General features: G+C 37.2%; 1 protein-coding gene across 2 annotated transcripts in view; it reads right to left on the bottom strand.

Annotated features, from left to right (window-relative positions):
- Positions 1-12,154: 12,154 nt before the first annotated feature.
- CCDC80 (coiled-coil domain containing 80) overlaps positions 12,155-13,277 on the bottom strand; it is a 36,890-nt gene continuing 35,767 nt past the window's right edge. Inside the window, exon 8 of one of the 2 annotated variants that reach the window (XM_033211288.1) lies at positions 12,155-12,817. In XM_033211288.1, the coding sequence (XP_033067179.1) occupies positions 12,471-12,817 (347 nt within the window). In that variant the 3' untranslated portion in view covers positions 12,155-12,470. The remainder of the gene's footprint in view (positions 12,818-13,277) is intronic. The other variant, XM_033211287.1, reaches the window with a different exon arrangement.

Below are 13,277 nucleotides of genomic sequence, written 5' to 3'. Positions count from 1 at the left end.
GAACATTTAAATTTCTCATTTCCTCTTGTCTACTGTCCTTCCTTTTCAACTTATAGAACTTCCTTTAGTACTTCTTACAGGGCAGATCTAGTGGCAACAAACACCCTCAGCTTTTGTTCATCTGGAAATGCCTGTTTCTCCCTCACTTTTGAAGGACAGTTTTGCCAGATGGAGAATTCTTGGTTGGCAGGGTTGTTTTTTTTTTTTTTCTTTTTTTTTCCCCCCTATAGCACTTTAAATATATTAGCCCACTGTCTTCTAGTCTCCAAAGTTTCTGATGACAAATCTGCTAATAATCTTATTGGGAATCCCTGTTTATAATGAGTTGCTTTTTTCTTGCTGCTCTCCAAATTCTGTCTTTGTCTTTGTCTTTCAACAGTTTAGATATAATGTATCTTGGTATGGGTCTCTTTGAGTTCTTGATACTTGGATTACATTGAGTTTCTTGGATGTTTATACTCATGGCTTTTATCAGATTTGAAAAGTTTTCAGTCATTATTTTTTTTTAAATATTCCATGTGCCCCTTTCTCTTTTCCTTTTGAACTCTTATAATGTGTTTGTCTGCTTGAAGATGTTCCATGGGTCCCTTGATCTCTGTTCAATTTTCTTTAGTCTTTCTGTTCTCAGACTCAGTTATTTTCATTGTTGTGTGTTCCTGATTCTCTATTCCACCTGCTCCAATCTGTCTCTGAGTTCCTCTAGTGAATTTTTCATTTCAGTTTTTGTGCCTTTCAGCTCCAGAAAGATTTCCCAAAAGGGAGGAAAGAGAAAAATTGAAGTGGATGGGGAGAAGGAAAAGGGCCCCAGCCTTTTAAATCCCCTAGAAGTCACTTCAATCCAAGAGAAAGTGGCTTAGAACAATAAGGGGAAGTGTAACACCATTAGCTGCCACCATTTTGTCTGCTTTTGTGTGATCAAAAGCAGCAATCAGTGATCAGTGCACAGATACCCAATGTTTGGATGACAGAGCTTCTTGCTCTGCCATCTTCCTAGAATCCTCTCTTTAATTAATTCTTGCTTTATTAAAGTTTACCTTCTTTTTTCCTAGGGTTTATGCTCTAATATCTTTTATGTGTAGTTGAAAGACATTTTTTTCTTATTCGTTAATATATTTATAACTACTAGAATCATTGCTTGAAGTATGTATACTTTAGGCCCATCTTCAAAGACTTTGAAATATAGTATTGTCATTATCATTATTTTCCAACTATTGTGTTTTGAGTCAAGGGTAGTGTGTTTGAAGTTTTTATACACCATAACCTCAATTTTTGTTAATGATTAATTTCTGGTTTTTATGTCTTTGGTTAGGGGTTGATATCTATAGTCTACCTTTTATAGAATTATGACTATTTCCTTTATGACAAATTTTGTGAATGTTTCATGAGCATTTAAATAGAATATATGCTGTTTCTTAGTACAAAATTTATTACGTTATTGTCATTTTCCCCTTGTATTTTATTTCTGACTGTTTTTATTTTGTATCATTCACCATTGTGGTTTTTTTTTTTTTTTTTTTGGTGCAAAAAGGTTCATGCCACTTATATCTTAACTGATTTATATATGTCCTTAATAATTAAAAGTTACCACTTTTTCCCATCTAATGCTATTTAATATTATATTTTATTGGTCAATATTATTATGGATAATATTGTTTGCATTTTTTATAATGTAAATATTATATGACATTAATATTGCTAATGTTAATATATTGATACTAATGTTAATATTGGTATCATTAATGTTCTATTAATTGTTATTTGCATATTTTAATTGAATTATTAGGTGTAGTTTGGCCTATCTTTAGTACTCAATAATTTTTTTGAGAAAGTTAGTATTGGTTTGGTATTTTGAACTGATCTGAAAGTTTTTTATAATATTTGAAATTTATTACACCTATACTCCTAGCCTGTTTTATTACTAGTGTTTACTTTTACGTTTTTAAAAGCAACTTAGAACTTTATGATGTTATCAACTTCAAAAAATAAAATTATTAATTTACTATCTTCACTGAAAGATGAGGAACTTAGGATATGTTTCCTCCCAACTCCCAGTCTGTTTTAATAAGCTCTGCGTATTTTGTCCAGGTCTACTATCTTCTATTGCGTCGATTCTGAAACTTGTGTTTTCACATGTTACTATCTCTGAAATTGGAATGTTTTAAGCAATAGCATGTTAAAATAGCTGCTGCCTTGTGATGGTAGTGATGAAGCTGCCTTTGCCTATGCATGCAGGTATTTGGCATGACTGAATAAGTACAACTTCTTGACATTTCAGTCGACACACCACTGAAGGACCATTTGAGGAGAGAATAAGTGTGTTACTTGTCTGAAAATCTTCCTTTGATGCCTCCTGTTAAGAACAAGAACATGACAGCCTCAAATTATACAGACTGCATATTGATAGCTTAGAAAAAAATCCTGGAGACAGCAGAGAAACTCCCTTAAGAAATTAGGCAGCATCCTCAGTTCTCTCAATGGTGCAGAGAACTATTCTGTGTGGAAAACTTCAGACATCTACAGCAATGAATCAAATAGTGATTCAAAAGATTCTGGCTTGAAATGGGAAAATGTTTTAGGAATAGCTTTATTAATTTATTTAGCTTATTGTTTCCCTTTATGTTATTAGAGAGTGATACATGATAAATCAGTCTTTAAGCAGTCTTTAAACAAATATAAAATACAAATTCTAAGTAATAAAAAGGCATTGTTTTTAGTTAGCAGCATACTTTCTTAGTGGGATATAAAATTGTGGTGCTGCTTGGAATTTATGCTGTCATAATTTGTTAATTTGTAATTTCTTTTTAAAAAATGTTTGACTATATATAGTTTTTTTCAACAATGAATAGTTTCCCTTTTAGTTTATTAATCCCAGTTATCGTAAGTAATTAAACTTAATTTGTTCATGACATAACTTCCTCATTCATAACTTTTTAATGCTAATTCATCTATCAGCTGGAAGCAGTCTTAAAATAGATTTTTCTTTTCTGAAAGAGTTTTGACTGATAAATTTCCTGAGGTTTGGTATATATATCTTCAGCATCTAATAATTATTTACTAACTCCAGACTTTTTCTATTCGTCTTATTATTCAAAGAGGTTTTGGATTTTTTATTACTTTCTGTAGCCATTTAATACAAAGGACAGCTTGTCTGGAAAATAATTTGAGTCACCCTTTTTTTCTATCAGAAATTAATCTTTTTTGTTTCATGTAGAATTACCAAGAAGTTAAAGGTTTCCCTGCTCTATTTTAAGTGACTGTGTGTTTTCTTTGTAGGTAAGCAATTTTTGAGTGTTTGTATGCCTTTTACATAGGCCCTTTCTTTAAGGTTCCTGTGTACTCATCTTTAAACATTTAACATTCCAGTTGGGCCTAATATTTGCCAAAAAAATAGCATGGATAGAATCTTCCTTACCTAATCCCTCTTTTCCTGGACAATGTTTGAATGCTATCTTTAACTTATTCTAAGGGGCTGGAAGCTACTTTAAGGATGTGGAAGGAAGGCAGGGGCCATAGAAAATTGCAGTGAGGGAATTTTGTGGGTGTGTGCTTTTCCTCTACATTGCTTGAAACTCCTGCTTTGAGAGCCAGTTCCACACAGACACAATTACTACTGTCTGCTGTTTGTGAGGAGGGAATATCAGTTGAATTTTAGTTTCTTCCCTTGTTTTAGATTAAGTCCCCTAATTTGGTGAGAAATCTGGTTAAGTGAAGTTCCTTGAAAGCAGCACACAACTTTTCTCTAAAGTTGTGAAATTGGTAATTAGAATTTTTTATATTTTATACTTATAAATACTATATAATATTTTATGTTTTATATTTATGTCTTTTACATTTAACATACAATATAAAATATTTTAACATTTTATATTTAATATTTTGTATATATGTTAATATATATATGCCACCCTGCAAAACCAGACTCCACACAGCATAATCAAATAAACCTTTTATTTATAGGCAAAGGATATAGTACATGAAGAAAAAGAGAATACAGATGACATCAGGGGTCCAAGAGACATTCCACACTTAAGCTTCACAGTGTCCTTATTTGCACACGTATACCACACTGCCTTCATTTTCTCCAGCTGATAGATTTGTGTAAGAAATCTTGACTTTGAGAGCTCAAAGTCATTCCCAACAGGGTCTTTATGTCTCTCTGGTCATGTTACCAGCCAGGCTTACTTAATGTGTTAGGCTAGTTGGAAACCATCATTAAAGAAACTGACCCTGGTGATCATCAGAGTAGTTTCGGACTGTAAACAACACATCATAAATCCCACTGCCCTTATCTTGGCCAAGAGCAAAACTGGACATTCTGATGACCCCAGAGATTATGACAGTGTTTTCTGGTCTAATTAAACCATAGTCTTCATATAGCTTTACCACACCTCCTTCCTCCAATTAGGAAGCTAATTGGGTCAGAAGGAAAAAATAAAGGCAGAGCATAACGATGTCACCCATCTTTGGCCTCCCAGCCAGAGCTGATCCTTGCATGGGCAGTAGACTATAAGTGTGTTAATTATTTTTTCCTACTGTAGAGTCTCTTCATGTTGGAATGGTGAATAGGCACACATTTCTCAAAGCTCAAAGTGCAAGTCTAAGGATATTCTGTAGTTTCAATCTTGGTGAAATTTTCTTCTATGAATTCATTACTTTTTATGTAGTTTATTTTGGGGAGGGCATGGTGTTTTTTTAATGAATTAATACAAGTGTCAGCATCTTTCATGGACATCCAGACAACTTCTTAAAGATGGGAGAAGTAAAAAATCTTCAGGAGAAACTGTGCCTGAACTGTGAGTATCCAGAAGCCATTGACCATGTTAATGGTGGAGCCAATATGAAGTACTTGCTAAATCATGTGGTGCTTGAAAGGAAGAGCAATGTTATAATTCCATTGTCCAAAAGACTACATAACCTTCATCACTCATCATCTCTCCCTAGTCCCTTCCAACTTCCATACCCCCATAAAAACCCATAATTGATGATACATATTAGCTTATAATTAACGGTGTACCTAACTGTTCTCTACTAGTCTGAGCCTCTGTACAGAGAAATGTCAGTTTTGTATTCCTGGTTCCTGGAAAAGTCCATATAAAATAGTATAAATACAATAAATGTTTGAATTATCATATAACTTGAGTCTAAACTTTAAGTTAGTATCCTGTATTAAGAACTGGGTTGGTCAAATGATTCTTTGCACATATCAAGGCTTTCAACTATTCCCAACCATTTCTTCCCAAATTTGGGCATATTCCTGCCTCTGCCTACCCTGTTCTAATTTGGCACTCTAAAGATAGTTCATGATAAGAAGCAAGCCAAAGATAGAAAAGAGAGCTAAGGCTACAGGAGGAATTTACTCTTTAACATTTGGGGGAAGGAAAATGAGGCTTGTCTACAGTAGGGACTGGCTGTCTTCCAGAAATGGTTTTCCAAGGTGTTCCCTACCTCTCTTTTTTCTTGGATATCCTTTTGCATTATAGATAGCCTTGGGAAGGGTGTCACCTTTACCCTATCGGTTACACCTAATCAATTGTCATCTGAGAGCCAGAATTATTATGGATAGAGGGGCCTGGGAAAGGAGAAAAGGACCAGGAGAGAGGAGGACATGCTTATTGCAGAGGAGAAAAGCCAAAGAACGTTTGCCCATGGGCAGTCTTAGCTATTTAAAATCACCCACTTCTTCACCAGGCTCCCTTGGTGAAGGGTATCAACCCATGGACTGGGAGGTGTAGGATCATTCTTTCGCTTTCTGGAAGGAAAGCACTGACATTTAAGCTCTGTGCGGTCTGCTCAGGGGCTGCCCAGTTTGTCCAAGCTTTAGGATATTAGAGAGATTACGCATTTGTGGTCTCAAGTTAGGAAACAGTGTTGAAGAACAAATATGTGCCTTATTAGAGGGACTCTTTAGATATTTAGGATGTTCAGAATCCTTGCCAACCTGGTGTCCTTGGAAGTTCCAGTCTGGCTGTAAGGAGATGATGAGGGGTTCTGTGTGTTGGAGGTGATGACCTTATTGAGTCTCAACCACAGCAATGCATTATGCAGGAAAGAATTCAATGGAGTTATTTAATACCTTTCCCCATTCCCACAAAAATCTGGAACCGGGTTCTGAACTGGGAAGTCTGGGTTCCCTGAGAATTGGACATGAATTCAACCACAGGAAGCCTCTAAATTTAGCACTCCTCTCACAAAGGGCAAAGAAAAATTTACAAATGTCACAAACTTAGAACTTAGGTATCTAGTCCTCTCTGTCATTTTGTAATGAGAAACTGAGGCCCATAGGTAAAACATCTCACCTCCAGTCACACAGGTAAGTACATGGCAGGGCAAGGACAGGCACCCAGTTTTCCCAAGTCCAGTGGCCTTTTCATGATACCCATTGATTTCTGTTACAGCTGGTGCTTTGCCCCTCATCACCAAATCTTAACTCTGGACTTTAATAATGTGCAAATTTAAGAGGAAGTCTGGCATCAGGAGCTTTGCACAACTCGGAAAGAACTGAGGAAAAGTAGTTAGCGTGTTAACTGTGCCTCACCTTGACCTGAAGTGAAGAGCACTCACCAAGCCACAGCCTGCCATCTGCACACCCCACACCATGAAGTGAAGGACAGCCAAGGAATAGAAAGGAAAGAAAAGCAATCTGGCAGGGAGAGCAGGGAGCGTGGTGGCAGAGAAACGACAGAGGTACTTTCCAAGGGCCTTCTATTTCTCTAGAATCTCCACACGTTCAGTACTGAGATACATTAAGAAGGGCCAACTGAGGCCATCATTCACCCTACTCTTGGGCTGCTTTCATCCTCCAGGCTTCTAGAAGTTGAGAAAGTATGAGCTTCATTATTAACTATATTACAGAAAATGAGACCAGCTGGGTTGTGCCCACTCCCCTGTGTCTGGACCTCCTGCCTATGTAGCAGAAAAGGATCTTTCTGCTGAGTTAATATTCACCTCAGAGCCCTGGGAGATGTCTGATGGAAAGTAGTTTTTGAAGAGTCTTGTGACAACCAGCAACTTCAGCAAAGCTGTGTCCTCAAGAGTCTTCCAGATTTCCCCAACTCTACAGAATGCTTTTCTTTCTAAATCCCATAATCCCATAATCTTTCTCGAAAATTATAAAACTGTATTTTATTTTTCTCATTTGGGAGTTTGGCAAGAAATGTTTGGGAAGAAATGCTTTTATGGAGAAACTACTCAGATTTGAAACTACCTAGTCTGTACTACCAGAAGACAGAGATTCAGGTTAGCTAGTTTGCTAATCCTCACAGTTTCAGAGATATACCCTTGTATTTTTCCAGATTATAGGCTTTGAGGACATTTACCAATAGCATCCTCCTCTGAATGTATTTTGGTCCTTTTGCTAAGCTATGGCTTATTTTATAGTCCTCCAAATGATGATCTATGACTGCTCTGCCTGCTCGTTAGAGGAAGAAAAGCTCAGATGCATTGCTAACTATTACTTCAGTGCCAGTGAAACTGGAGAAATGCTTGAAAAAGTAATCTCAGGTTGTAAAAAAGTACTATCTTTTTTTGGTTGCAGGAGCTGGAACCCTATTATTCTGAGAGTAAAATTTTCTATTATTCCTATCTAATTCATTTTCTTGGGAGATGAAGCTCCCTCTTTTTTTTTTTTTGGTGGGAGGACAGGGTCTCACTTTGTCACCCAGGATGATGGAGTGCTGTGGTGCAATCATGGCACACTGAAGCCTCGACCTCCTAGGCTCAAGTGATTCTCTCACTTCAGCCTCCTGAATAGCTGGGACCACAGACATACCCCACCGTGCCCAGCTAATTTTTTGTATTTTTTGTAGAGACAGGGTTTCGCCATGTTGCCCAGGCTGGTCTCAAAGTCCTGGGCTCAAGCGATCTGCTCACCTTGGCCTCCCAAAGTGCTGGGATTAGCAGGTGTGAGCCCCTCACTGCTTCTGGCTCCCTCATTATTATATTCCCTGAAATTGAGATGATTTGGGCCCTTAGAAATTGTCATCACACAATTTCAGAAACAAAGATAAAGAAATCCATTTTTATTGGCAACTTTGGGCTATGCTTCATCCTGGCAAAAATGTAAAAGCAGTACACTTCGACGTGGCTCACTTTCCTGCACACCTCAAGCAGCTTGTACAGACTGTCCAAGAAAAAATGAGGAGGAAAGTGTTCCACCAAGGAAGAGGGGTGAGATGGGAGCATAATTCACATACTAAGAACTGAGTTCTAAAGTCACCTGAGCTTTCTGGAGCTCAGTTGCCTGTAAAACAAGGAAGAATGAATGGTCTTTATGGAAAATGAATGGCAGAATAAGTGAGTTGTCAAGTTCATTAAACTATAAATTCCATTTTTACTGTCATTTATTTATAACAAAGTTCAGATATAAAGACAACTTTGAACATACAGTAGGCACAGATAAGCCTATAGCAAATATTCACATGTGGTTTGAATGCATTTTTTAATCTCTATACTTATTAGAATTAATACCAAAATGATTTGGAGAATTAATGCTTAATAATAGTGGAAAATAGCCTTCCCATTATTGTTAGAGGATGGTGCCATCATGATGCTAAATGCCTGAGGGGAAGCTCATAAATATTACTTGACAATATTACTTGATAAATACTTGTTGAAAAAAGAAATGTAGTAAAGAAGCAAGGATAGCTGGGCATGGTGGAGCATGGATGTGGTCCCAGCTAACTTGGGAGGCTGAGGTGAGAGGATTGTTTGAGGGAAACAGAGTTTTCTGTGAGCCAAGATTGCACTACTGCACTGCAGCCTGGGTGACAAAGTGAGACCTTCTCCAAAAAAAAAAAAAGAAAGAAAAGAAAAGAAGCAGCAGCAGCAAGGAAAGGAGGGAGGAAGGGAGAAAGATTACTTTGATATGCCATATGATTGAAACAAATGCTCTTTTTTCAAAGACAAGGATTATACTCCTTTGCATTCCAGCTACTTTGGTCCATTGTAACTTGGTAACCTTTGCCTTGAAAACAAAAAGAATCCCTGGATATAATCTCCTTCCTTGTAATTTTTTTTGTAAGATGCCAGTATGGTAATAGGTCCCTTAGCAAGTAAGTACAGTCACATCTTATTTTATTATACTTCTCAGATACTGCATTTTTTACAAATTGAAGGTTTGTGGCAACCCTGCATCAAGGAAGTCTGTTGACATCATTGCAATAGCATGTCTCACTTTATGTCTCTGTGTCACATTTTGGTAATTCTTGCAATATTTCACACTGTTTCATTATTATCTCTGTTATTAAAATCCGTAGTCAATGATCTTTGATGTTACTATTATAATTACTGGGGACACCACGAACCACACTTATATAATACAGTAAACTTAATAAATGTTGTGTATGTTCTGATTGCTCCAACAACCAACCTTTCTCCCATCTTTCTCCTTCTCAGGCCTCCTTACTCCCTGAGACACGGTATTGAAATTGGATCAATTAATAACCCTAAAATAGCCTCTAAGTATTAAAGGGAAAGGAAGTTGCAATCTTTCACTTTAAATCAAAAGCTAGAAATGAATAAGTTTAATGAGGAAGGTGTGTCAAAAGCTGAGACAGGCTGAAAGCTAAGCCTCTTATGCCAAACAACCAAGTTGTAAATGCAAAGGAAAAGTTCTTGAAGGAAATTAAAAGTGTTACTTTGTGAATACATAAATGATAAGAAAGTAAAACAACCTTATTGCTGTTATGAAGAAATTTTGAGTCATCTGAATAGAAGATCCAGCCAGCCACAACATTCCCTTAAGCCAAAACCTAATTCAGAACAAGGCCCTAACTCTCTTCAATTCTGTGAAAGCTAAGGGAGGTGAGGAAGCTTCAGAAAAAAAGTTTGAAGGTAGCAGAGACTGGTTCGTGAGTTTTAAGAAAAGAAGCCTTGTCCATCCATAGAAGTGCAAAGTAAAGCTGCAAATGTTGATGTAGAAGCTGCAGCAAGTTATCCAGCAGATGTAGCTAAGATAATTAATGAAGGTAGCTACACTAAACAATAGATTTTCAAAAGAAATTAAACAGCCTTATATTGGAAGAAGATGCCATCTCAGACTTGCGTATCTACAGAGAAGTAGTCAATGCCTCACTTCAAAGCTTCACCTGACAGGCTTACTCTCTTGTTAGAGGTTAATGCAGCTGGTGACTTTAAGTTGAAATCAATGCTCATTTACCATTTCCCCAAATCCTATGACTTTTCAGAATTATGCTAAATCTACTCTGCCTGTGCTCTATAAATGGAGCGACAAAACCTGAATGACAGCATGTCTATGAACAGCATGGTTTACTGGATATTTTAAGCCCACTTTTTGAGTCTTACTGCTCAGAAAAAAAGAATCTTTTAAAAATACTGCTGTTCGGGCCGGGCACAGTGGCTCATGCCTGTGATCCCAGCACTTTGGGAGGCCGAGGTGGGGGAATCACCTGCGGTCAGGAGTTCGAGACCACCCTGACTAACATGGTGAAACCACATCTCTACTAAAAATACAAAAATTAGCTAGGCGTAATGGTGGGTGCCTGTAAATTCAGCTACTCAGGGGTCTGAGGCAGGCAAATCACTTGAACCCCAGAGGCGGAGGTTGCAGTGAGCCAAGATCGCACCATTGCACTCCAGCCTGGGTGACAGAGTGAGACTCCGTCTCAAAAATATATATATGTGTGTGTGTGTGTGTGTGTGTGTGTATGGCTGTTCATTGACAATATACCTAGTCACCCAAGAACTTGGACAGAGATATACAAGGAGATTAATGTTTTCATGCCTGCTAACACAACATCTGTTGTGCAGCACATGAATCAAGGAGTGGTTTGCACTTTTCGTTAGGCTGTAGCTGTCACAGATTGTGATTCCGCTATTGGATCTGGGCAGAGCAAATTAAAAACCTTCTGGAAAGGATTCACCATTCTAGATGCCATTAAGAACATTGTGATTCATGGGAGAAGGTCAAAATATGAAGATTAATGAGTTTGGAAGCTGATTCCATCCCTCATGGATGATTTTAAGGGGCTCAAGTCTTCATTGGAGGAAACTTTGATACAGATATAGTGGAAATAGCAAGAGAACTGGAATTAGAAGTGGAGCCTGATGATGTGACTGAATTGCTGCAATCTCGGTACAAAAGTTTAACAGATGAAGACTTGCTTCTTAAGAATAAACAAAGAAAGTGATTTCTTGAGATGGAATCTACTCTTGTGTAAGTTGCTAGGTACATTATTGAAATGACAGCAAAGGATTTAGAATATTACATAAATTTCGTTAATAACGCAGCAACAGGGTTTGAGAGGATTGGCTCCAATTTCAAAAGAAGTTTTACTATGGGTAAAATGCTATCATATGCATCACATGCTGCAGAGAAATCTTTCACGAAGAAAAAGTCAATGAAAGTGGCAAACTTCATTGCTGTCTTATCTTAAGAAATTGCCACCGCCACCCCCAACCTTCAGTAACCACCACCCTGATCATTCAGCAGCCATCAACATCAAGGCAAAAAGATTATGATAATTAGCAATTTTTAGCAATAAAGTATTTTTAAAATAAAATATATACATTTTTAAGATATGAAGCTATCATACACTTGATAGACTACAAAAGAGTGTAAACATAAATTTTATATGCACTGAGAAACCAAAAATTTTGTGTGACTCACTTTATCGCGATATCCACTTTATTATGGTGGTCTGGAACTGATCCTGTAATATCTCCATGGTATGCTTGTGCTGTACAGGGGGTAAAGTGTGAGGGGTCAAGAATTTTCATGCCAGAAATTCCATAGCAGCCTACTAGAACTCTGGAAGTGTCACCTCTGGCTGCAGTGCCAGATTCTGGTGAGGATTTCCTGGACCCCGATTTATATCTGAAAAAACACTAAAAATAACAGAAGCTGGGCAGAAAGTGGCTATGATAACAAAGCTGGGCTTGGTACTTTCTCTGGCTTTTGTGACCAATATCACTGGACTCCTGTGGTATCAAGTTTCATAAAAGAAACTCATACAAAGCAGAGATATCTTAATTATTTTCAGGCTGGCATTTCAAAAAGTGTCAATTTCAGTAAGTATTGAAAGTTACTTGTTCTTTGTTTTATCTTTTCAGATGTTTCCTGAAAACATTTGTGGTGTGATCTTTAACAGAGTTTTCACTTACCAATTAATACAAAAATAAGAAAAAGAGCTATAAATACATATTTTATAAAATTTTACATACCAAATAAGGTCCTTTATGTAAGTAAAGGAAAATCATATCCATTTTCAGTACCATTACTTAGCACTAGAGCTCCTCCAGTTAGAAAAACAATTTTTTTAAATGTCTTTATGATTTAAGGTTTCAATAATAACTCATGAATAGGTGAAAGTTTACTATTTATTTAATCTTAAGAAAACACTGAAAGAAAAAGGCAGGGAATGTAGTAGGCAGTGTGGAAGAATGGAGCTGGCCACATGTGGTTTTAGCAGCTGCAGAGGAAACTGGCTGAGTCTAAGGTTACATATTTCTGTTCAGTAAGGGTATCCATGGTGATAACTCTCATGATGACGGTAGTCATCCTGGTAACCATCCTGGTATCCTTGGTGGTAACTATGGTAACCGTAGCCTGCATACTCATCTTCTGGGCAGCGCATCCCCAATGACTGCTGAATTGCCATTTCCTGTCTCCGAAGTTGCATCGAATCAATTAAATCGTACACAATCACCATGGACCACATTGGGGAAGGATACCAGGATTTGACATTTCCGTCTTTTCCAACTAGAAGCATGGAGAAGTACTCCGGGCTCACTTGAAAATAGTTACGAATGTCTTTCACCAAATGGGCTGGTACATCTTCTCGCTCAACAACGGAGCTCCCTAGAATAACATTGGAATAGTTATTGTTCGTGCATTAAACAGAGCCCATGAAAACATTAAAGTGTGAGAAAATCACTGCGCAAATAGGGAGGACCCATGAGCCTCTTCTCTTTAGTTCAAAATCTAATTTAAAAAGTTTGCTGGGGCTTTTTCTACTAGAAATTAAATGTCCCTGCTGTTCTGCAACATCATTAGGGTCAAAGTTTGGGGCACACGATGTGTCTTTTGTAGGAATGTTACAAAGTATGAAACCAATTCCTTAATTTAATTCTGGCAAGATTAATTTCTTTAAAATTTGTCACTAGCAAGGATTATATAGTTTACATTTCTAAGTTTATTTCCAATTAGCTTAGTTATTTCTCTGTAACTACAGCTTTCCTTTTGACACATCTTTATAATAAAAAGCTTATTTCATTGTTAAAAGTGAAAATACCAATTCCGTTAAGATCTAGATGAATAT

The sequence above is a fragment of the Trachypithecus francoisi genome, unplaced genomic scaffold (assembly GCF_009764315.1).
Source record: "Trachypithecus francoisi isolate TF-2019V2 unplaced genomic scaffold, Tfra_2.0 Lachesis_group0, whole genome shotgun sequence".
In the NCBI taxonomy this organism is placed as follows: domain Eukaryota; kingdom Metazoa; phylum Chordata; class Mammalia; order Primates; family Cercopithecidae; genus Trachypithecus; species Trachypithecus francoisi.
The sequence above is the reverse complement of the archived record's forward strand: the minus strand, read 5'-3'. Positions and strand labels throughout refer to the sequence as shown.